This window comes from Tursiops truncatus, chromosome 20, assembly GCF_011762595.2.
Source record: "Tursiops truncatus isolate mTurTru1 chromosome 20, mTurTru1.mat.Y, whole genome shotgun sequence".
NCBI classification, from domain to species: Eukaryota; Metazoa; Chordata; class Mammalia; order Artiodactyla; family Delphinidae; genus Tursiops; species Tursiops truncatus.
In genome coordinates this window covers 38139210-38164589 of record NC_047053.1, presented here as the reverse complement: position 1 = coordinate 38164589, position 25380 = coordinate 38139210, and the positions used below count along the sequence as shown (strand labels likewise).

At 55.5% G+C, this 25380-nt stretch overlaps 2 protein-coding genes across 7 annotated transcripts in view; one reads left to right on the top strand and one right to left on the bottom strand.

The window, feature by feature from the left end:
- Positions 1–13081, top strand: part of TNS4 (tensin 4) — a 32694-nt gene extending 19613 nt beyond the window's left edge. For 5 of the 6 annotated variants that reach the window (XM_073797373.1, XM_033848341.2, XM_073797374.1 and 2 more), the window contains one exon: positions 94–13081. In XM_073797373.1, the coding sequence (XP_073653474.1) occupies positions 94–235 (142 nt within the window). In that variant the 3' untranslated portion in view covers positions 236–13081. The remainder of the gene's footprint in view (positions 1–93) is intronic. The other variant, XR_004524022.2, reaches the window with a different exon arrangement.
- Positions 13043–25365, bottom strand: IGFBP4 (insulin like growth factor binding protein 4). Its single transcript, XM_033847348.2, has 4 exons — positions 24772–25365; positions 17383–17540; positions 16483–16617; positions 13043–14253 (listed from the first exon to the last, which is right to left on the bottom strand). The coding sequence occupies exons 1-4, from the start codon at positions 25118–25120 to the stop codon at positions 14119–14121; spliced, it is 777 nt and encodes a 258-aa protein (XP_033703239.1). The 5' UTR covers positions 25121–25365; the 3' UTR covers positions 13043–14118.
- Positions 25366–25380: the final 15 nt, after the last annotated feature.

Here is a 25380-nt window from a genome sequence, read left to right as displayed (position 1 = left end):
GTGCTGGGCTGGGGAAGGGCGGGGAGGAGAGCTGCTCCCAGCCTGGTACCTCCCTGGGTCCCACCCCTCACTCAGGCTCTCCTCTCCCATCAGGATCTTTGGGTTTGTGGCCAAGAGCCAGACCGAGTCACAGGAGAATGTGTGCCACCTCTTTGCGGAGTATGACACTGTCCAGCCAGCCTCGCAGGTCATCAGCCTGGTGGGTGCTCTGCTGCAGGACCCAGAAAGGATGTAGGGGAGGGAGCTTCCTGTGTGTCTTCCTAGGCACCCCAGTGGGCTTGCTCAGGATGCCCCCTCCAGCCTGAGCAAGAGGCCTCTTACCACCCTGATGGACCAATCCCCTGGACTGGAGGAGAACGGTACCAAGTTGAAACCCTTGAACTCAGTATGACCTTCAGCGGTGACCTTCATCCAGACCCCCCCCAACCCGGGCCTCAGTTTCTTTAACCTTAAAGGAGGCCCACAGCAGGATCAGCTGTTCTTCTCAGACGTCTGTGGGCATCTTAACAAGCTCCCTGTGATTCTGAAGCACACCCACATCTGAGGACCCCCACACGAAAATAACCTCTGAAGACCCCTGACTCCATCCTCCTGGACACTCCGGACACAGTAGCCTGAGCTAGAGACCCGTGACCCCTGCTTCAGGCCAAATGCAGGTACGGGGTCGGGACTCCTGGGCCCTGGTCCAAGGCTGGCCTGAGAGCAGATGGGTTGCCAGCACTGAGGACCAAAGGAGGGATGGACTGACTCTCTTTCCCTCCATATCTGTTCCTTTCCCCATTTCCCTGACAGCGTATGGAGCTGCTATTCCCAGGGCAAAGCTAGATCCGCCTGCCCTGGATTCTTCAGCCAACATGGCCCTTGTTGCTAGGCAGGTTAACAAGTGTAAACTTGCCCCCATGGTCAGAGATGACCCCGCTGTCCTCACGATCTTGATGTCTAATCCCTTCCGTTGTCCTCACAATCTTGATGTCTAATCCCTTCCATTGCAAATGAGCATCAGCTCCATCTTGTCTTTCAGTTTCTCATAAGCGACTGTCCCACAACTGCCCTGGTGTTACTTGTGTCACTCACACCTGGGGGTGGCGGCAGCGAGACCTCTGCTCACTCAAGCAGACACAGGAGCTGGCTCTCTCTGGTTCTGCCTCAGCCCCAGTCTTGCTGAGTCCTCTGTGCTCCAACAACACACACACACACACACACACACACACACACACACACACACACACACGCACGCACGCACGCACACAGAGCCCTCTACAGTACTGTGGCAGCAACTGACCTTGTAACCACATGGGGGCAGCAGAGAGTCAAGAATGCAAACAGGCAGCCACCCCAAGAGGCTTGGAGAAGCTGGGTGGTCTTTCCCGCCCCACCCACACCCCCCTCAACCCTAACCCTAACCCATTAAGACCCCCAAGAATCTGGAATTGTTTGTCTAGCAGACCTGGGGTCCTAAAGAAACCAAACTATGAGAGTAGAAGATAAGACTCAGAAAAGAAGCCCGTTTTTGCTCCATGAGGGACCAGTGCCTGCCCCCGCCCAGCTGGGGGCCCTGCCAGAGAATCATTATCTTTGGCCAAAGTTGGGCCTGAAGGGTTATTATTTCAACCCAGAAAACCAAACCGGACTGAAGCGGCCCTGGGCTGGCGGGACTGGCTGAGACCAGCACCCCCGGCCTGTGGTCAGGCATTGCCCCACCCTGGAGACTACGGAATCCAGACAAGGTTCTCAAGGTCACAGTGCCCACGTTCTCAAGGTCACAGCCTGGGAGCTGGCAGAGAGCACCCCCCCATATATCTATGGGGGCCTTGTAGCTCCCATCATGGAAAATAAAGTGTCTGTCTTTGCACAAGAGTTGGTCCTATGGTATTCAGGGCTATCCCCTCAGAGATGGAAACCTGAACAGAAAAGGGGACCTGGCTGGGCAGGTGGCAGCTGTGTCTGAGAGAAGACCACGTGTGCCACACCCCTCCCGCACCCCTGGCACGGCAGGACAGTCTCCACTGACTTCCACTTCATAGCCGTTGCTTAAATCATTCTGGGTACCCCACGTGTCCGACACACCCATTTTCCTTCTTCACGACCCCTTTCCTGCCACTGTGCCAGGAAGACAGGAGGCCCGGGCTCTCCCGTGCGTGCCAGGGCTGAGATGAGCACATGTAACAGCCCTGCCACCTTCCAGAGTCTCACTCGGGCTCCCTGAGGGAGAGGAGAGGCTGGTGAAACATAGGCAGCTCAAGAAAAGTCCAGAAGAATCCTTAAACCCAGATGAACCCCGAGCTACCAGCCCAGTCCTGGAGACCTGGGCAATGGCCCCATCATTCATCCTGGTTCTGCCTCCAGTCTTGGGGTAATGCCCCCCCAGACCTCTCCAGACCCGTTGCAGTTAGGGATTCAAGGTGGACAGGCCATGGAAAGCCTCGCCGAGTGGTTCAGAAGGGGCTGCACCGATGTCCCTTTCCTACAGAGCCTTGGGAAGGGGAGAGGTGCTGCTTCTGTGCAGACTGAGCTGTGTGACCCAGTGGCAAGGGCTGCTCTGGAGGAAGTGAAGAGACCTTGCCAAGAGACCTTGAACCACCACTGAGAAGCCCCTGCCGCCCCTCCCACTGCCCAACTGCAGTTCCAGAGAAGGTCCCTCTCAGCCCCCCGCCCAGCCCCCTCCCTGGCCCTGGACAGAGTCCACGGGAGGTAATGACCTCTACTGCATTTACATAGCTCATCTCTAGGAAGATTTCATAGAGAACTTGACCTTTGCTGATGGGCAGAGCCACCAGCCCAGCAAGGGCAGAAGGGACGGACCTCCACCAAGGCAGGAGCTGGGAAGGGAGGGGTCTTTGCACCCATGCAGGGACACCCAGGGGTTTCCTCTCCAGGCTTTGCAGTCCTGGGTCTTAAGCCTCTCTCCCCCGTACCCACAATGTCCTGTCTCCCGACTTTCCACCCTGCCGCATCCCTTTCTCATCCTTCTCTCTACACATAAGTACACCATCCCTCCCTCCTCTCCCCCTCCCAGGGTCTCTCTCCTTCCTCACCCTTCTTCTCATCATACCTTCTCCACCCACCCACCCCCAAACCCATCCTCTCCCCCTTTACAGAAAAACCCTCCTACTCTTGTCCCATTTAATCCCCTCGCCCCTCTGCCCCCGGTGGCTGGACCCACAGCAAAGCCCAGCTGCTGCTGGAGTTGATGGGAATGGAGGACAGCAGCCCGCTGTGCCACCAACCATTTCTCAAAACCCAGATTCCCATGTCCTCTAACCCCTGCCTCCTCTCTGGCTACAGAGTGGACTGCCCAGAGAGCTGAGGCACCCTCACCCCTACCCCATCTGACCAGCCAGCCCCCATACTCATCTCCCGCAGGTGGCTCACCTCTGCTTTCATCCTTAGCCCCTAACACCCTACCCCCACCCTGTCCCCCTGGTCCTAACTCTCATGCTATCCAATAGGCTGAGAACTTGGAACAAGAGGGCAGGGCTGGGGGGCTAAAGGCCCCCAACCCAGAAGGCAGTACCTTGATTCATGCAGCAGTGCTTTCTGGCCGCATGCTCTATTCATGGGATCCAGGAAAATGGATGAATATAACAGCGTTATAATGGAGGTTTGTAAGTGTCATACAGAGCTGGCAGGAAGGGTACAGAGAAGATGAGCTTTCCCCAGTTGGGGAGAAGGAGGGCAACGTCACCAAGGCAGTAACATTTGAGTCGGGTCTTCAAGGATAAATAGGAGTCTAACAGTAAAGACGGGGGGGGGAACCCAACTTTTGCTAGGGGGCTCCTATAGGCTAAGTGCAATGTGAAGTGCATTATATATGTTTAATCCCATTTTACAGATTAGAAAACTGAGGCTCAGAAGGTTAACTTTCCCACATTCACCCAGCTAGTAAATGGCAGAGAAAAGGAATTCCAAACTTGTGCCCATTCCACTGGCTCAGCACTCAGACAAGCAGATGGATGAATTTGTGCCTGAAGCCCATAGGTATGAAAAGATTCCCTGTTCAGAGTGGCTGAAGCCTGTGGTGCCCAAGGGAGTAGGCAAGAGAGGAAGCAAAGGAAAGAGGGAGGAGCTGGATCATTAAGAGCCTTGGGTGCTAAGCTGAGAATGTCCAAGGGATGACTACTTGGTGAATGAATGAATGAATGAGGTTGGACTCAGGACCACTGTGTACAGTTGTGCAAGTTGTATGATGCACAGTTGTACACGGCAACATGCTTGGACTTTATCCGGTAGGTAATGGGGAGACAACAGAGGCTTTTCAGACAGGGAGTAAGTAACCAGATGTGGAGACAGGAGAAAGGATCTGAGGCCTGGGCTGGGAAGGAGTGTGATGGGAAGAGGAAGCTGTGAAGACTTGGAGTTCAGGCCAGGAAAGAGATAGGGGCTCTCATCCTGAGGCAGGCTGGGACAGAAGCCTACCTGATCTGGGCCTGGGGCCTGGGTTCTCTCCGAGCTTGAAAGGACTACGTGGGAAAGAACAGGACTAGGGCTCCCCCTTCCCCCTGTATTAGTCTGCTCAGACTCTGCCATAACAAAATATCACAGACTGGGTGGTTTAAACAGCAGACACTTATTCTCTCGCAGTTCTGGAGCCTGGAGGTGTAAGATCAGGGCGCCAGCATGGTTGGGTTCTGGTGAGGATTCTCTTCTTGGCTTGCAGACGGCCACCTTCTAGCTGTGTGCACATATGGCCTTTCCTCAGGGCATTTTCCTCTTCTTCCAAGGCTACCAATCCTATCAAATTAGGACCCCACTCTTATGGCCTCAGTTAACCTCGTAAGTTATCTCCTAAGAGTCCTATCTCCAAATACAGTCACGTTAGGGTCAACCTGTGAATTTATGGGGACACAGTTCAATCCATAGCGCCCCTCCATACAGGGCCCTGCCCCAGCCATGTTCCCCACCCCCATAATCCCCCCAGTCCCGGCCAGGCTGGGGCTCTCAGCCCCAGCAAAGCAGACCCTCTTCTTCTTGAGTCTGTGCCCTTGGAGCCAGCCAGGGACTCGTTTTGTAACTCTCTGCTTCCTGGAAGGTGTCTCAGCCTTCACCCCTTCCCAGTCAAATCTTGCCGGGGGGCTTCCCTGGTGGCGCAGTAGTTGAGAGTCCGCCTGCCGATGCAGGGGACACGGGTTCGTGCCCCGGTCCGGGAAGATCCCACGTGCCGCGGAGCGGCTGGTCCCGTGAGCCATGGCCGCTGGGCCTGCGCGTCCGGAGCCTGTGCTCCGCAACGGGAGAGGCCGCGGCAGTGAGAGGCCCGCGTACCGCAAAAAAAAAAAAAAAAAAAAAAAAAAAAATCTTGCCGAGGAGCAAGTGGAGCTTGGCTTGGAGGAGGCCTAGGGGGCAGGAAGACAAGCCAGGAAGAGGGAACCAGAAAGAGAGAATAAGGAGGGGGAGGAAAGGGACGATGAGTCTCGCTCACTCATTCACCTGCGTCACCAAATACCACGCTGAGCGCCCACGTGAGCAATGCAGAATTAGGTGACCCCCGGGTGGCTAGGAGGTCGGGAGAGGCCTGCACATGACCCAGGAGAGAGCTTCTCTCCTCCACAGCATTCGAGTTGGACACCCCGTGAATACCGAGATGGGATGTATCCTTTCCTTAGTTCACCCCACTCCCCTGCGCACGCACACACGCAACTTCTCTCTTCTGCATCAAGAATTAGAAGCCTGGTGGTCAGACAGATCTGGGTGGCAGGTCCCCTCTGCCATTGATTAGTTGCATGATTTAGGGCAAGCCACTTCCCTGGGCATTAAGCCTCAGTTTCCTCGACTGTAATATCCGCCTCAAAAAATTAGAGACACACTGGGCGTGAACACACTTTGTAGCCTGTGGAGTACCAGTGTTCATTCTGAGAAGGCTAGCACTCCTGTCGACCTCTCTTGGGCACCTAATATAATGCCACGTACCAGGCTGCTGGAACAGGAGCTCGACGAAGAAGAAGACTCGCATGTTCACTGCTGGATCCCCAGCACCTAAAACAGTGCCTGGCGCACACCAGGCCTAGAGTATTTGTTAGAAGCTTTGCCGTGTATTATCTCATTTAATCTTGATAGCAACACTATGTAGGTATCATTATTTACCCTCATTTGATGGATACGGAACTGTGGATTGGGAGATTAAGTCCATTTCCCAGGGTCCAACCATAATAATGGTAAAGTGTGATTTGAACCCAAGCGATTTGGACCCAAACCCATAGTGATTCTGATAATGATGACATTTGGAACTTATTGAACCAGAGGTCATCAAGTCCAATCCCCTACCTCCATCTACACCAGGATAGAGTTGTCTGCCCCTCCTTCTGGTGTCTCTGACAAGCCCCTCTTCTCCCACCAGCGATTAGGTCCCCATCCCACTCCAGCCGCTACACCAGGCTGCTCAGACTGTTACAAAAGTCCCCTGTCCCTCTGTCTGCCTGAAAGGTGGCATATTTCCCTGTAATCTTCCCCCCAGAATCTTCCATCAGGACCTCCTTCCTTCCTCCCAAATATTATAGCCCTTCCTAGCTTCCCCTTTCCGGAGCCTGAAGAGTCTCCCCTGCCCCCACTGGGAGACGGTGCCAAAAGACCACTGCCCTGAGTTCTCATCTGTATGCCACCAGCTCATTTATGCCTTCAGGCAAGCAAATCACAGACCCCATCTAGGCCTTTGTTTCCCATCTGTGTAATGGGTGAACTGGAGAAGAACTTGAAAGCTGCTCCCAGCCCCGGTCTTCTTAGGAAGGACGTTTCTCAGCCATTAGGCTGGAGCCACCCCTCTCCCTGACAACCCCCCCCTCCGCCCTACACCCCCCTCTCCAGCCCAGGAGATGCCGCCCAGCCCTATCCCGAGGCTTCCTGTGTGGTCTTCCCCACCGCCCACCTCCCACCCTAGAACTTTGGGATCTGTCTCCTGGCAACCTCTGCTCTCCCCCACTCTGGGCCTGCCCTCTACTTTAGATTGTGCTGACCCTCTCCTCCCCTGCCAGGGCCCAGAGTCCCCTACAAGGCCACCATCTGCAGAGGACCCAACTGGAGGCTGGCCCTTCCCTAGCCTGCAAGGCCAGCTCCCCTCATTCCAGCCCCAAGAAATTCCCCAAGCAGGAGTTTACAAGGTCTCTTTGCATTTTAAAGGCAACCTCCTGTGGTCCACCCCACCCGCCAAAAAGAAAACTTTTCAAAACTTTTCAGGTCCGTTTACATTTTAATATAAACCCATCTGGGCCTGTTGCCTGGGATTTAGGACTTACCAGCCCCTAAATCCAAAATCTCTTTGGGGGAAGGTTTTTATTTTTACCACTGCCCCTCCCTTGCATGGGGCTGGGCCCACCCAGGGCTTTTGGAAGTCGGGGTGGTCACAGACCCTGGGAGCATGGTCCCTCACAAGGCCTGCGATCAGGCCAGGGTCACTGGGCAGTCACATGTCACTTTGAATGAGAAGCCTTGACCTGAAGCTGAGAAATGAAGTTGGGAAACAGCTCAGCCGAAGGCAACTGGACTTTTGTTTCTTATGATGTTTTTTTTCTTATGTTTTCTGGGGGAAAAAAGCCCTCTATTGTCTGACTAACCTTCCATGATGCTGGAAAATTGAATTTGTTTCCTGAGCAGTCTGGTCCAATTTCCCCTGGGTGGGGACGAGCCTGGCCTCCCCTTCCTGCTGCTTCAGTTTGGAAACTTCTGGCTCTACTCAGAGACCAGGACCCAGAAGGGAGGCAGGGACCCTGATCCCTGGACCTGCCAGGCCGTAGCACCCAGGATCCTCCCCGCGGTCCTCGCTCGGGAAGCTGTTTCTGGATCCTCAAGTTTCCTTGTCCTCTCTATCTTAGCAACCCGGGTTTGCTGGGCCGCCATCTTAGCCTGTCCCCCACCCACCGTAGCTCTGTGCCCCCCAGCTCCCTACCTCTGTCTCTAGGCTCTCGGGGCAAGCCGATAGAGGTACAGCTGTAAAGCATTTGTGCTGGCCGCCAGGCTGGCGGGAGGGCCATCTGCAGCCGGGTAGCTGCCAGGCGTGCGATGACGGGAACCCTGGGCCCCGGCCCAGCCCCAGCCCTTCCACCCCAACCCCCAGGGCAGGAACTTGGCAGTCTACCAAGGCCAAGGAGTCCAAGGGTGAGAGGAATGGCCTCGGGGCACTCCTGGAGTCGGGGGACAGGCATAGCTAGCCCCTATTTGGCAACCTGCAGCTGAGCTGAGCTTCAGAAACGGGGCTCAGGCTCCCAGAGGAGGCGTCATAAATTCTAAGACTGCCCCCCTAAGCCTCAGTGAGAGACTTGTCCCCAGCTGGCCACCGTCCCACCATAATCCTCTGTGGGTAACAGAAAAGTTCCCAGGCCGCTAGCCTGGAGAGGAGAGAGAAGGAAAGTACTCTCTCTCCCAGCCCTGATGAAAAGGACCCTCCTCACCTCCACTTCCCCTTAGCCCACGCCCGCTCTCCCCTCCCAGGGAAGGGCATTGAGTCAGTGGACTGCAGAGACAGGCCTCCAGCCACAGCGGACCCATCTGGTTCCAATCAGGGGAGCTGGTTCCCAGATTGTGGAGGGCACACGGGGGAGGGAGACCACAACCTCACAACCTCACTACCTCACTGTGCACCCCTCCCCACAGCGTGGCCCCCTTTCACCTCCCAGAGGGGCCTCACACACAGCCACTGGAAGACTAGGTGAGGCAGGGAAACTTTAGGGGGCCTGGGCCTGCCTTTTCCTACCAGTGGTCTAACCATACACCCCAGACCTCTGCCCTTAGTTAGACAACTAGACCACAGAGGAGAGAAGGGAAACTGCAGGAAAGAAGGGGCCTGGAGGGAGGAGAAAGGGCTGCAAACACAGAGCAAGGGAGCCCCAGAAACCACCAGGTCCCAGCTGGATTTTATTACAGATGGGGACCACAGGTCCTGAGAAGGAAGTCCAGTAGAACCACTTACTGGACTTGGCCCCAAGCCCTATTCAGGCATTCTGCCCACTGGCCCTCACAGGAACTCTATAGATAGGAATCACCATCCCCATTTGACAGATAGGAAAACTGAGGCTCGCAGGATTGAAAGGTCATACCTGCCCAACCTCACCCAAGTAGTTAAGTGACCAGGTCTGTCTGAGCCAAAGTCTGGGCACTAGGCTGCCCTCCACAAAGTCAAGGTTGCCTCAGCAGCCCAAGCCCCAGGAACCCATTTTGCTTTCCCTGCTGCCTCCAGACTTGGATGAGGGCCTGCTCTGGTTTCCCTCACCCACCCAGCCCCAACCTCTGTCTCCAGGCTCAGGGTGAAAGGATAAAACAGCCTCCCCGGTCACGCCTTGGCGCCAGGGTCCTCTCCTGGCTCTGGATGACACTGGCCCCTGGGCCTCAACTTACCCATGGATAAAATAGACCGAGTTGTCTGAAACTGGGTTGAACAATGATTCTGTGATTCTCCAACCCTCCATTCCTGTCATCCTGAACAAACCTAGAGGCTTCCCCTTGGCTTGGGTGGTCTTTAGAAGGTTCTGACCCCAATTTCAGAATTTAGAGCCAGCAAGGGGGCCAAGACAAAGAGGGGACCCAACCAGCTATGGAAGCCGCTAATCTCCATCTCTCCCTGAGGGGACTTCACTGCTGCCTCCACTGAAAGCAATTTGTCATGCCCTGAATTAAGTGATTCCAACAAGGGTTTAATTTCAGTTTAATGGCTCTGTTTTTATGTGCAATTAAATACCACTGCATGGCAAAAATATGTTGTTTGCACTTTAGAGACTGTGTAAGGGTCCAGGAAGCCAATCCCACCGGGTTTCCACTCCCAGCCTCCACCAGCCCCTCCCTTTGCCTGGCTGGAGTTGTCCAGGTCACGGAGAAGGGGGTTGGGGACCTGGGGAAGGGAGGGGGACAGTGAGGGGAGAGGTGGTCCTGGTGGCGCCTGCTCACTCATTAGGGTATGTTTCTAATTATCTACAGCACCCCCACTTCTACTCCCTGAACCCAAGCCTCCCCAACCTCTGGGGCCTCAGACATAGAGGGGACAGGTTACTCTACAGTTAGGATCTAACTAGGCACCACGCTGGCTGGCACGGTGTCTGCTCCCCCGCGCATGCGCATGTGCGTGCCCCGAGGTCCGTTCCATTGCCCCTCCTCCACTCATTGCTCCCGTTAACTCCCTCCTCCCCCTTGAATATGCTTCCTCCTCGTTGACCCTCTCCCCAGACTCACAAAGCGCCCCCTTCCTCCCCTCTTCCCTAGGACAACCCAGCATCCCAGCTGCCATTGCCTCCCAGCTCCCTCCAACCGCATCATCTTGACTTTCTCTTTCGAGGTCAGAGGTGACATTGCCATTAGGGGTCTGGAATGCAGGAGGAGTTTCTCTGACTGGGAATATTTCAGGGTCATTTACCACACAGCCAGATCCCCCCAGAAAGGGGGACCCCTGAGCAGGAGCCCCAAGTCCTGCATGCCTCATAACATTCCTGGAGTAACTTAGTGGTGGAATCTGGCCCAGAGGGCAGAGGGGTTAGAACAAGCAGCCTTTTCCTGGAAGGGGTTGAAGGAATGGCTGTGTCTGGAACCTCAGGTCCCCCATAGGAGAAGGGGCCAGGAGGCTTGGCCAGCTCTCCAGAGACTCCCCCACCTGAATCCAGTACTGGAATCAATCCAAGTCTCCATTTTTTTCTCTCTACTCCCACCTGGCCTTCTTGACAATGGAAAACCCAGCCTCCACCCCTCAGCCAGACATCAGGTCTTGATCTCCACTGGGGAGCCGGGAGATGGAAACCGAATGAACGCCTGATGCCAGTCAGCACCAATGGGCTAGGGGGTCCCCCATCCCCCCGCTCCAAACCACAGTGGGAGGAATGACATTTCTTAGGGAGGCAGGACAGACCACTCAGGACTTTGGTTTAAAGTTATTCTAGGGGACTTCCCTGGTGGTCCAGTGATTAAGACTTCACCTTCCAATGCAGGGGGTGCGGGTTTAATCCCTGCTTGGGGAGCTAGAATCCCACATGCCTCAGGGCCAAAAAACCAAAGCATAAAACAGAAGCAATATTGTAACAAACTCAATAAAGACTTTAAAAAATGGTCCACATCATAAAAAACTTTAAAAATCTAATAAATTAAAAATTAAAGTTATTCTAGGTATGGTGGCCCCACCAGGACACAAGAGTTTGGTCCTTGCCTCCTCCTCCCTTCCACCTCTACCAAGATGCTGATGCCCCTGTGGCAACTAGAGTGACCGTTCAAGGGTATCTGGAGGCCACGGGAGGGCTTAGGTACAAACTAGACCAGCAATTCCTCTCTGGAGCCCGGTTCTCCCCACTGTGACACTACCCAGGGCAGTTCACTTCCTCTGGCCTGGCAGTGGTAGAGGGTGTCCACATTGACACGGAGTTGCTTTTATTTTGGCCCTGTCACACGGCCAAAATAAAAATGTGGCATCTTAGTTCCCCGACCAGGGATCGAACCCGCAACCCCTGCCACGGAAGCGCAGAGCCTTAACCACTGGACCGCCATGGAAGTCCCCAGAGTTGCTTTTATTTCCTTCTTTTTTGACAACGAGGACCTGGCTCCCAGATGGTGCGGGCAAGCACCAGGGGCGGGGGGCGTTCTGTGGGATATAGGATTCCCACTCCCAAAGTGCACATCCTCTGTTCTCCTGTGCTAGACAGCTCCCTACGAGCCCTGCACTGAGGACGCCTAATGAGTGGAGGAGGGAAGTACATACATACACTGTGAATTTCACTCCCTCTCTCTTCACATCACACCCATTCATACTCAGATTCATACAGCCCACCCAGACACACCACACAAATGTGTCACATCTACACACACCCAGCCGAGGGACACACGCCCTGTAAAAGCCCACACTCTCACATTTCAGGTGTCACTTCACTATATGGACGCACATGCGTGCACACACACATTATAAATACACACCTATCACAAAGGCACATCCCAGGCCACACGTGCAGCTACTTCGCAAGCAGACCCAGGTTTTTTCTGGAGGCACATGAAAAGAAAAGGACCTCTGACCACCCATTCCAAGGATACAAGAATAAAGCATTAGGAGGGGAGGCTGGAGACAAAGGGGAATTGAAAGAGATGCCTTGGGGAAAGAGATACTCTCCCTACATTTGGCTTAGGGACCTAAAACTTCATCTTCAGCCTACACTCAGCCTCCTCTCCCAGCATGCCTTGGCCTCGGCCCCAGAAGGAGGGGGCTCTGTGAAGAGCAGGCCCCCCAGCTGAAGGAGCGTCACTTTGTTCTTTATCTCCTGCTGCTGGCAGCAGCCTGTGGTGCCTCAGGAAGACTAGATGGCTGTGGGATGCCGCCACAGAGGCAGAGTTAGAGAGATGAGGATTGCGGCCCCAGGCTCAAGATTCAGACGGCACAGGTGCCAGTGCATCAGGGGCCAGTGCAATCGAGAAGCCTGGGGGTGCAAGAGATCAAACACACACACACACACGCACACACACACGCACACACACGCACACACAGCACAAAGGTGGGAGGTAAGGAGCATTGGGAGACGACCAGGAATCCAGTGGTACCACGTGGGCACACATTCTGGGGCTGGCACTGAGAGCCCATAGCCTGGCGAGTCCAGGACAGCAAGATCAAAGATACCCCCACTCCCAACCCCTCAGAATGAAATCTCAGCCCCAACCCCCAGTCAGGAATCTAGGCAGTCAGAGCTGTGGAATGTGTTGGAGAGCTTACCCCCTTTCCCTAGCTGCAGGGCAGTACCTCCCCTCACTAAATCGATAAATCAAATCCAGACGCGAACCCAGTCTGCCTGATGCCCTAGGAAATGCCCCCGCTTCACACACCAGCTGATCCCAGAAATGGCTCTGGCCCAGCAGGGCTGGCCAGCCTGCTCCCTCCCTTCAGAAGCCATTACTGGCCCACCAGGAGTCTGAACACAGCACAGACTCTGGGGACAGAGAGGCTCCCCAGGAAGAAGCTGCAAGGAAGAGGAGGGTGAATTGGCTGACCCTTTGCGGTCCTTTTACCATGTAAGACAGTTCTCCCCACCCCTGGTGCATCCCTGTCTCTTAATTGTAAATAAATCAACCGAACACCATTGTCTACGGTTTTTTTGGTTTTGTTCTGTTTTGTTAAAAAAAAAAAAAAAAAAAAAAAAATAGACAAGACATCATGGCCAACTGGTAGGTTCCTAAGTCTCTTTCCATCCAGTCAAGCCAGAAAATGCCCAGTGGGTAGGGAAATATCGGGGAGGAAGGTCCAGGGAAGGAGGTGTGGGGAGGGAGGCAGAGCCACAGACAGTGAGCCACTGAAGGATGGAGTCATCCTGGTGACTTCCTGGCTGTGACCACAAATGGGGGAGGAAGCAGGACCCCAGGTAAGGCCCTCACCTCCCAGCATGTGGTTTCCTTTCTCCATCAGGCACATGCAGTCCAGCTGTGCATTCTTTCCTCCTCCCCTGACTGCTCAGAGATGGGCCCCACCTCCCCAGCCCTCTGTCCTGCAGGCCTTCCGCTGACCTCTTCCCTCCCCCAAAGCAGGGTCTCAGTTGCCAAGCAACAAAGCTAAGGTGGGCTTGTCCCTGCAGGTCCTTCCCCCTGGAGGGACCTGGGGGGGAGTAAAGGGGAGCCTGGCAGGCTTTAGCTTTGGAATTGGGTCTCAGTCGGTCTCCTAACCACTGAGTCATCTGCTACCCCACACTTCCCCTATGGCCTCCACCCTCTGACTGGTTTAAGGGGAGGGACAACGGTCAAGGTACATGTCTATTTTCCTCCCCTCCTTATGGGACTGGGACTTTTCTTCTCCTACAGACTTGTGCTCACCTTATAGGAGGGTGGCCTCACATGTCTAAATCAGAGGGAGTCAAAATAAGAGCCCGCAGGGCTGAACACTACAGCTGACATGTGGTATGTGGTCAAGAAGTGTTTATAGATGGCGGAAGGGCTGAATGAATCCAGGATCAATTTGGAAACATACCAGGGCTCTCTCAGGCTATCTAAGCCCAAAGGACACCCCTAGGCTTCAGCTCACCCCAAGGGCACACCCATGCTCATAAGCACACACGCACACACACAAACACAGCCCAAGGGAAACTTCTGGGCCAGAAGCAGGGCCAGGACTCAGACCCAGGCTCCAGGTCAGCTCTGCAGCCTCCAGGGGAGGGGGCAGCAGGGAGCAGGGAGCCCCCCGCCTGCTGACAGGGCTCACTCGCGGAAGCTGTCAGCCAACTGATGGCAGTCCAGCTCCCCCTTCGGCTCCAGGCCCCCCGGAAGCTTCACTCCCGTCTTCCGGTCCACACACCAGCACTTGCCGCGCTGCCCATCCAGGGCCGGGTGGCACTGCCAAGACAAGGGTGTGAGAGGTCAGATCTCAGGCAGCTGGCCCCGGTCCCAGCCCAGCCCCCAAGTCAGACAGTGGCTCCAAGATGGACTCCTGAGGGCACAGGCTTTCTTGAACATGGGTCCTCTGAGCTCACTGGAGTAAAGTTGGCCGAGAAGGAAAGGTCCAGACAGTTTTGGTGCAGAAGTTCCCGAAGCCAGGGTCCTGAGGCAGTTCTGTACCCTCTACCTGGAGGGGAGACTGGATCCGTGGAGCTGAAAGGTGCAGCTGGATTTGAAAGGCTAGGGTTCAGGTTGGAGAAGTCTTTAATTTGGGTTCTGATTGTGTTTCAGTTTGGGTTCTGATTGTGTTGGGACTCTAAGAATAGGATTATGGTTAAGACTGTGATTATCCACATTGAAGTTAGCGTAGGATCAGCATGAGAGTTGCAGTTGAACTGGGAATTATGACTCAAACTTGAGTGGGGTGAGGCTTAGAGCCCAGGTCAGAAATGGAATTGGGATAGAGACAGAGGTCAAGGTCAGAACAATGAAAGCAGTTGGGCTAAAGGTTGGGTCGGGATTAGATGGGGGAGGAGGAAAAGTAGGGGGTAAAGGTGTATTTCAGAGTCGGGGTTAGAGTTGGAGTGAAGGTTGTCTCAAGGGTCAGAATTGGCCTGAAGATAAAGGGTCAAGTGTCAGAATTTTCAGTGAGATAAAAAACGGGGGGAAGGAAACACATAAACGTGTATAACACAAAGAGTGAACCCTAACGTAAACTATGGACTTTAGTTAATAACTAATGATCAATCTTAGTTCCTCAGTTGTAAAAAATGTACCACACTCATGTTAATAGGAGAGGCTGGGGGTGGGAAAGTAGATGGGAGCGCCGTACTTCCTGCTCGGTTTTTCTGTAAACTTAAAACTGCTCTAAAAAATAAAGTCTATTGATTTTTTTAACGTGGGGGGGCAGATTTTAAAAATTGGGACAAGGAGGAATTCCCTGGCGGTCCAGTGATTAGGACTCTGCTTTCACTGCCGGAGGGCCCAGGTTGGGGAACTGAGATCCCACAAGCCACACGGCGTGGTCAAAAAAAAGGAAAAAGAAAAATTGGGACAAGGATAAAATTGGTATTGGGATAAAGGCTGGAGGGAGGTTTGGCGTTGGTTTGGTGGGGAGACCTTTGTGGTCCTCCTCCATTGCACACCTCTTCATAACCTCCTCATGCCATCCTGGGGTGTGCAGACTCGGGGGCAGCCTTTCTCCTCCTAGCTAGGCCCCTTCAGGCTGAGTGGTGGTCCACCTTGTGGATTCGTCTGTAGAGCACGGAGTGGGAGGACGTGTGTGCCTACACCCACAAGGGCTGGAGGAGATCCAGGCCACACCCAGCACGAGGCACCCCACCCAGTGTCCTGCCCAGATATGCCACCCTTCCGAGTGAGCCCGACTGAGACAGGCCAGAGATGGGGCTGGAGCAGGCCAACCTCGTTGACCATCCCAGCATCCTGGGGGCTTGTCAGAAGAGCCCATGTTCTAAGGGCGTAAGGAGGTACAGAGGTTTCTGTATTCCTGTCTGGTCTCCTGCCTTGTCCTTCCTCTGCTGCACCCAAAGTTCCCGTCTCCAGCCGTCAGGTCTGGCTTCACCTCCAGCCTGGCTGAACCCCAGGTGGTTTGGCGGCTCAGCCTGGGGGAAGGGGCAGGCTGAGTTTCCTCCTCAACTCTTCAAGACCTAGCCCCTCCATTCCCAGATGAAACCTCAGCCAGGAGGAGTTCCCTGGCAGTCCGGTGGTTAGGACTTCACGCTTCCACTGCGAGGGCCTGGGCTCGATCCCTGGCCAGGGAACTAAGATCCCACAGGCCACACGTGGAAACCTCAGACATCCAGGGACAAAGGAGAACTCACAGGAATGGAGGAAGGAGAGTGAGAGAGGGTTGGAGGCAGAGGTTGGCAGGAGTGCCAGGTCTGCATCACAGATGGTGACTACAGAGGTCATAGAAATAAGCCTGGACGGGGAGGCAGGGTAACTGGTCTACCTTTAACTCGCTCCGTGACTCTGGGCCGGCCTCTACCCCTCCCTGGGCCTCAGTCTCCTCATCTGCAAAATGAGCTGAGGTCCTGAGGTTGGGGGAGGGTTTGGGGAGGGTCCAAGGGGTTAGGTTTGGGTTGAGGAGCTCCCCCCTTCCTGAGACCTCCATCCTGGACATCCTGGAGCTGAGGCCGGGCCAAGTCGGCCGAGATGGAGACCCACCTGCTTGGGGTGGAAGTTGCCGTTGCGGTCGCAGTTGGGAATGGGGATGATGTAGAGGTCCTCGTGGGTGCGGCTCTGCGAGGCGGCCAGCCGCTCCAGGGCCCGGTGCAGCTCACTCTGGCAGGAGCCCTGGGGCTGGAGGAGGGGGAGGATGAAACTGCTCAGCAGAAGGGAGAGAGGCAGGAGGACCAGGGCTAGGGGTCAAATCAGGACTGCGGGCTCTGAAAGGAGGGTTAAGGCCTGGAAGCTGAGCAGGGCCCAACGAGGTAAAAGGAGGAGCTCGGGCTCAGGGGACACTGGCGGGCAGAACAGAGGGACATTGAAGAGAGGGCCTTGAGCCAAAGGGCTTCTAAAAAGGAGGGCTATGATGTGAAGGGACCTTGTGGGGAAAGGAAATCTATGGTGAAGGACAGGAAGGGGATGATTTCTAAACAGGAGTGACGGATGAAATCATATAATTAACAACTTGTAAGACCCAGGCACAGATCCATCAGAAACACCCACCAGAACGGACATTAGCCAGACCCTGGAGCAGGGTCCCAAGGCTCCCTGCTACGGCCAGCATGAACCCTTTAGCTGCTGAGAAGCTCTGGGGTGGGGACTCCCTGGGAAGGGCCAAGAAACATCAGGAGGCTTGCGGCCACTGCTGTTCACCAACCAGTACGGAAGCGTCTCAGTGTTTAACGATAACTTCAGCTATCCCAGTGTCTAGAACTGGTGAGCAGGAAAGGAATTTCAAGAAGAGGAGTGAGGACTTCCTGGGTCCTGATGACGCATACTAGGTACATCTCGCACACAGCAGACATCTAAAGGATGTTTGCTGAATGGACATTGTCCAGATCTGGTGATGGTGGTGGTGTGTGTGCCTACGCACGTGAGCATTTGGTCAGAGATCCTCACCACAGGCCGGGCTTCCTCCCGAGGGACCCCGATGACCTTCATCTTGCCCCCACTGGTGCTCCGGTCTCGAATTTTGGCGAAGTGCTTCTGCAGACACCTGCGGTCGTGGGCGCTGCAGGGGCTGAAGCTGTTATTGGGGTGATCACCCTCGTCCTTGTCTGCAATCAGGCCAACATGGGGAAAGGTCAGCGATGGGAAAGGACAAGGCAGCACAGCAACCCCACCTCCCACCTGCTTTCTCCTTCTTAGGGATTCTCCAGCCTGGCGCTGGGGAAGAGCAGGGGCTCTGGGGGGTGCGAAGAAATGAAAGCAGCACCCCGGTTTCTTCCCCACTCCCCAGGATCTCCTCAGGAGAATATTCCTCTTGAAGTCCTTGATTTGTCCCTCACTCCACCCAGTCCAGCCCTCAGATGAATCACCAGCTGCAGCTGCCCAGACAGCAGGAGGGTCCCCTGGGCCCTGCAGGGAGGTCTCAGGCAGGCAGGGGGCCCCACACCGAATCTCATCCCCCTTGCATTCAGTTCTCCCTACCATCCCCCTCCCGGTCTGCTCTTTCTTCCTCTCCTTTCCTATTCTTTTCAGCATCTCGCTGAGCCAGCCAGGGGATCCCCAGGGCTGTCGGCTCTGCTGACCCTCTTCCAAATGGCCAGAATCAAAGTTTCCAAGAGTGATGAGAAATCTGGCCCCAAAACTCTCTCCATTGGCTGCACAGGAGAAGTGGGAGTGGGTGTGTATGCCTGCATGTGAGAGTGTGTGTGTGTGTGTGTGCGCGTGTGTCTGAGACACTGTGTGGTTCCAGGACCAAGAGAACACCCTCACACATCCCTTCAGCCCCCACCCCCACCCCAAAGTCTCCCGTCCTTACATTTCAGACCCCATCCAAAGTGCACATCTGTTGCCCAGAGCCAGGGCACTGGGGACGCGGAGATGGGGGTGGTGAGGCTGAACCACCACGCTTTCCCTGGGCTCTCCTAAAGGCTCTATCCGAACTCCAGAAAGACCCCATCCAGAAGTCCCAGAATTGTAACCGCCGCTCCTCCATCCAGGCGGCCAAAACCAGAACACAGGGCTGAGCTGGACAAAGAGATCGCAAGATCCCTCTGCAGATCAGAGCCACCTCTGAAATGCTCGGGTTTGGCAACTTGCTGCCGGCCTGAGTGCAGAGCCCCTGCCAGCATTCCAGATGTTGGCAGCAGGACAGAAGGTTACATCTGGTTTGCATCAGGATTTTTTTTCCTGAGGAGTTAGCAGGTTCCTCCATGATGGCAGCGGTCCCAGAGCTGCCTCTGGGTTAAATGGTATTTTTCTGCCGAGCCAAAGTTAGTTGGGGGGTTAGTTCTCTTTTTATTCTCCTAGTTCTGGGGGTCCAGGGGGAAGCACGTGGATAAAGGGAAACCAGGCAAGGAGGAATCTAGACCCCCAGAAAGTCTTTGTCAAGATTCCACACCAAAGGTTATGTCTAAAATTCAGTCACCGAGGATGGGAAGAGGTTTTGTCACTGATGCAGGGCTGGCTTAGAGAAAAGCAACAGAGGGAAGGAATAAATGAAGCAGATAGATATAATCCCTCCTTCTGACTATTTCACATCCCAAGAAGGACAGTCTGGAGGGGACTTCTGTCCCAAAAGATCAAGTTCCCGAAGGTCAACCGAGGAGAAGCCACGACAGCAAGATTTCCCAGCTGGTGTGGGCAGCAAACGAAGGGGCAGATCAATTTCAGAAGGCCAGGATTGTGCAAAGGGGGCCATAGGAAGATAGACCCCAAGCCCCCAGGCAGGAACCAGAGAGAAGACCTGAGATCCACGCTCTTCCCTGAAGACCTTCCCAAGGAAGCTTCTGGCTAAGAAGGCCCAGGCTGGCCAGTGACCACCCCCCGCCATCACCGCGTCCGCCTTGCCCAAAGCCACAAGACTAGTGGACGGGGTCACAGCACTGCAGGTGTGTAGGCTGGAGCTGGGGATTGGAGAGAAAGCAAATAGAAGACCTAAAAGAATTGAGAGATTTGTCTTGGAACCACAGAAGCGGAGCGAGCTTAGAACAAAGGGGCCACCTGGAAAGGCTCTAAGGATCCCAGGGGCTCATTTGACACAACCCACGACACTACTTTGAGGGCCCCCTTCAACCGGAAAGGTTTTGTTGTTCTTCCTTCGAGTTTGCTTTCTTTTCATGACCATAAAGGAAAGCACGGCTGTGCACAGTGACACTTGTCCCTCTTGGTAAGTGGCCAGATGTTCTTAGGTTCCCTAGGAAGAGTTTTCTAATGCACGGGGCTACCTCAGGAGATAGAGTTCTGCCCTGGAGGTGTGGCACGTCAGGGTGGCAGAGGTCTCAAGGACCCGGAGAGATATGCCGTAGAAATTCGACTACTTTCCAACATTGTGTTTCTATGAGTCAAGTTCACAAAAACACTCGGGGGAGGGATTTTTTGTTTTAACATCTTTATTGGAGTATAATTGCTTTACAATGGTGTGTTAGTTTCTGCTGTATAACAAAGTGAATCAGCTATACGTATACATATATCCCCATATCTCCTCCCTCTTGCCTCTCCCTCTCACCCTCCCTATCCCACCCCTCTAGGTGGACACAAAGCACCGAGCTGATCTCCCTGTGCTACACGGGGGATTATGAAAGGATATTTGGAATGATCGTCCCTTAATTTAGGACGTGCCATGAAGGAAGACAACTGGGTCCACTCGCTGAACCCCGGGGACGTGTAGGGCATAGGGCGAGCTTGGAAACATAGCTCACGTTCTTGTATCAGCAGGGCTCCCGTCACATGGGGCATATCAGCAGGCAGCCTGCCCGGCCTCCCCCACCTTGGTTTCCCCACCACCCAGCACACTTAGCTGCGGCTTGTGTCTCAGCTTAGAGTAGAACACGGCCGGCAGGGAGAGTGGCTCCGTACTGCCTCTCTCAGGGGCAGGGGTACGCAGACCATGTCCCTATCTGCCAGCTCAGACACAGACAGGCTGGGACTCAAGGATCACAAACATACACAAACAATCACGTGTCCGGACACACACTGGTCCACGCGTGCACACCCACATGCACCCAGGCGCCCTGACCCTGCCCTGGCCACAGCACAGTGACTGCACCCCAGCTGTTGACTTTCCACTTAATCTGTAACTTCTTTTTGCCCAGTCTTGTTTAACTGGCAGACTGAGACCCCACCCCAGGATCCACCCTAGGCACTAGGCTTGGGAGGGTGAGGGTCATCGCCCTGAATCTCTAAAAAGAACGTTCACCTCCCCATCTCTAAAACTGGCTGAATTCTTGCTACTTCCCTGCTCATGCAGGGGGTCCATCCTTCTCGTGCTGCTCACCCAGGTGGCACCCTCTGGAAAAATCGCAATCCTGGTGGGTTCCCCTCTGCGCGGGAGCCGAGTCAAACCTGCCCGCCCCCCACCAAAGGTCGGACCTCCCGACATCTGAAAGGCTTGTTTGGGAGGCGGGGCTTCCAAGGTAGGCCAGGTCACCTCCTCTTGCCCCGCTGGAGCTAGGCCAACGACATCCAGCCACAGGGGAGACCTTGGTCTTTGCTCCAGCCACAGAGGAAGGGCAGGGACCCAGAGAAAGAAGAGGTTTCACAGCTTTGCCACCAATGGCTGCAAAGTTCATGGTCAAAGCTAGAAGATTTCCTCTTCCTCGCTGCCTGATTTCATCCTCATGATTTCCCTTCAACTCCAGCCCCCACTCCCCTCAAGACGCCCAGGGTGAGGCTGTGAGGTAGGTGGGCCCAGCCAACCAGACACCATCTGGAGGGTCACCCACCTGCCCTACAACAAAGGCCTTTTCCTCCTTCCCCTGCACTCTGGCTGGAGAAGCCAAGACCAAGGTACCCAAGCCTGCTGGGTACCAGGCTTTTCTTTGAGGTCTGGCTCAAGGGGTGTCCCCCTCACCCTTGTGCCTTGCTGCTGGCCTCAGACTAAAGAGTCAGAGGACAGCTGGCCCTTCCACCCTACCCCCTCCACTCCTCTGCATGTCCCCCCAGCTTTGCTCACTTGCCCTACTGTCCCCCAAAGCCCCAGCATCAGAGAAGTTAAGCTTCAACTTCAATCCATTCGGCTTCCTCTTCATCACCACCCTCATCACTGCTCCAGTATTGAACTCTTCCTCCATGCCAGATGCCCCAGCCCTGCGAGAGAGGTCCCACTGTCCCCCCTTTTTATAGATGAGGAAAAGAAGCAGTCTGGCTAGAGGAAAGGAGAACTTATCTCTGCAGCTCCTATGTCTTTAAATGGAAAGACTCCTGATACCCAAGGCACCAATAATTCTGGCTTTGCTAAAACTAAAGAAAAAATGTTAAGCAGCTATGCTCCCCCTTCCCCCCTCCCCCAAGGCACAGAATTTCTGGGAAGGCCCTGTTCCCATGACATGACTGGATTCCCAGTACTGAAGTAGGGGGGACAATATTTGCTGTGTTGACTAAAAATTAACCCAGCCTGCATGTTCCCTAACCCTGTCCCAGAGGGACCCAGAGCACAGTTTAGGATCTCCCCAGTCCAAACGCTAATCTTCCCACTGTCCACTCCCCCAGATTCCACAAGTCGAGGGTCAGTACACTGAATCAGGATTGTGGACTTCTGACACACGAGTCCCACCCCGCCCCCACCTCTGGCGGCCTGAGCTGTGTTAATCCACAACCTTTTCTGGCTTGGAAAGCTGGGACAGGGGGTCACGGCAGAGGGCACGGGGGAGGGGGTTAGCTGGGAGAGGGATGGGGGAGACCTGCCCCAGGAGCAAAGAGTGGGCCTCTGGACCATAGCAGGCCGAGGGAGGGGGCACGCTGAGTGACTGCTCTCCCCAGTCTCCTGCTGAAGCCCAGCCCCAAGAGGAAAAGGCAGGAAGAAGAGCGTGATTGACCTCTCTGCCCAACTATTCCCCAGGCAAGAAGGCCCTTGGGCTTCCCTGGTGGCGCAGTGGTTGAGAGTCCGCCTGCCGATGCAGGGGACGCGGGTTCGTGCCCCGGTCCGGGAGGATCCCATGTGCCGCGGAGCGGCTGGGCCTGTGAGCCATGGCCGCTGAGCCTGCGCGTCTGGAGCCTGTGCTCCGCAATGGGAGAGGCTGCGGCGGTGAGAGGCCCGCATACAGCAAAAAAAAAAAAAAGAAGGCCCAAGCTTTGGGACACAGGAGGGACAGTAGCCTATCGACAGTGGAAGGCTCAGGAGGACTGCAGGGAGAGGGGCCAAGCCCTGGACGCCTGGTCTCACCAGACACCCTGCAGGGCTACTGCACAACTCTAGGAGGCGCCTTTCATGCAGTGCAGTGTGGCCCGGGCCATGGCAGGGGTACTTCTGAGAAGACTGGGAGGTAAGAGGGCATGGACACAGCTTGCTGAGTAGGTACCTAGTTTCCCCAGGGCCCCCCAGACCTCCCCTTCCCCTCTCCCGATATCTGCCTGCACTGCAAGGGTGGAGGCCAAGGCAAGGAGACCTTGGGTCCTGTAATCCAAAAGGGGCCTAAAGCTGCCTTTCGAGGCTGGTGTACACGATGTTCACAGGACACTCACAAACTGTTCACACCATGCCTCCCCAGCTCCTAGGGGAACAGTTTCTTCCACTTCAGGACGGGGTGTTCCTACCCAGCTAGGGAAGAAGGGGTTCCCAAGACCCACTGAGAGCTCTTCTGTCCCACGTTCAAGTTGGTGAGAGAGGAGGAGCTCACCAGCCATCCTAATCTGGTGCCAGATACCCGCTGGCCGGTGGAGGGTAGAGGTACGAAGCAAACGGAACCCGTTATACCCGGGGAGCCCAAGGGCTCAGCCCTCACTCCCAGTCTGGTCCTGTACCAGTACCCCTCCTCTCCCACTAGCACGGGCATCTCTGCCCCAGGATCAGTGACTTACACCCCCAGAAACCCCCCACCCCCGCTTCCCAGATGTGCTGGGTGTCAGGCTGGCATTTCTCCTAGAATGTTTTCTGCTGACCTATCGCTCGCTGCCCAGGGGCAGGAAGGGCAGAGAGGCCCGAGGCCCAGACCCCTGGGGTCCACCTCCTTCCTGTTTTCCCTGCATCCTGCTCTCCTCTGGCTAACAAGCTGCAGAGGATTGAGGAAGTGGAGCGGTCTGGGACCCAGGGCAGGAAGCTTGGGGCCGGAGTCCCAGCATCCGGACTGCAACAATGGAAGCTTCAAGCACCAGGAAAAGAGACAGAAACAGACAGAGGCCCAGGGAGAGCAAAACAGAATCGGAGAGGGAACAAGAAACAGGCAGAGGTAGAGAAAGGCAGACAGAGAGATTCTGAAAGCAACAGAGAAAGACAGGAACAAAGACAGAAAGAGAAACGATGACAGAGTCAAGAGAATGAGCAACGGAAAGAGACTGAGATGAAAGTGAGCAAAGCAGGGCAACAAAACAGGAAAAGGAATAGAATAAAGAGAAAGAAACTGATAACGGGCAGGAGATATTGAGGAAAGGAGAATCTGAGAATGTTGTTAGTGAAACTAGAGGTTGAGAGACGCAGCAGGAAAGAACAAAAGAATAAGAGAAAGAAGGAGAGAGACAGAAAGACTATAAGGGAGAAACTGAAAGTCTCACTGAGAAATAGAAACAGAGAAAGTGTAAGAATGAGTTTAGGGCCAAAGACCTTCTAAACCTCTCTCTCCCTTTCTCTCTCTCTCTCCCCACCGCCCATCCCTCCGCTCTCTACTGCCTGTCCCGTTAGGTTTCTGCAGCTCTGGGCTGGGAGCCAAGACTTGCTTCTCTTCTGCCACCTCAAATGGCACCTGCCAGGAGAAAGGAGCAGGGTGCCTGTGTACCAGGGCAGGAGGAGGTGTCCAGGCCTGGCAGAGAGACCCCTGTCTTCCCAATACCTCTCAAAAAGCTAGGTGAGCCGGCCTGGGGCTTTGAGGAAGGGCCACTCTGATGCCCCTCACCACCAAAGCCACTCTAATTTACATGTCCCACTCCACCCCACCTCAATGTCAAAAGGCCAAGCCCTGGCTTCGCAGACCCCTGGGGCCTCCACTTGTGTCCAGGGTGAGGGGAGGTCCCTGGATCAGGAACAGAACGCCTCCACTGCCACCAACCCCATCCTCCAGGTATATGGCCCTAGACCGCTCACTTGCAGGCTGTGGCCTGGGCCAGGTCACTTCATTTTCCACGCTTGCCCCAGCAGCCAGGACTACCATTGAGACCTCTCTTCCCAAATAGACACCCCTGAGATGGAGGGATGGGACAGAGTCCTCTTAGATGGTGGCAACAGGCTGCTAGGGACTTGACAGCAGTTTCCTTGGCTGACCCTGTCCCGTGCCAGTCGGGCCCTGCCACATACCTGCCTTCTGCTCAGCTCACAGGGGATTTTCAAGAGCCTTTCAGGCCAACCCGAATGGGGAAGGGGCTTCTGGGAGGGGAGGACCCCAGGGAGGGCGTGCAAGGGCTGGGGCACCTTACCAGAGGGCTGCAGGCTTTCCTGGATAGCCTCGATCTCTGCCAGTTCCATACACACGCCTTGCCCGTGCACCAGCGTGTGCAGGGGCTTCTCCACGCCCCGGGGCGGGTAGCAGCGCAGGCCGGAGCCGCAGCGGGGGGTATACACCCCGCAGGGCATCCCCTTGCCCAGGGCGCAAGTGGCGCAACAGCCGCAGCCCGGCTCTCGCACCAGCTCCTCGCAGCCCACGGGGGGGCGGCAGCGCGCCAGCTTCTCCTCGGAGCAGGGCGGGCAGTGGATGGCTTCGTCGCCCAGGCTCGGCCCGGGCCCGGCGGCCAGCAGCAGCGCGGCCACGAGGCACAGGGGCAGCATGACCGGGCGAGGACGGGGCACGGGCGGACAGCGGGGGACACAGAGGCAGCTCCCGGCGCGCCTGGAGGACCCGACCCGGAGGGCGCGGGGACACGGGGCGGCTCCGCTGGCGGACAAGGACGAAGCCGAGGAAGTTAGCAAGCGGGCCGGAGGAGAGCGAGCCTGGCGCTGCGCCGCATCCTCGGCCCGGCCCAGGCGGCTGGCTGTAGGGGGGCAGGGGTCTGAGCTGCTGCCCGGGACCGGCTCCCCCGGACTTTATA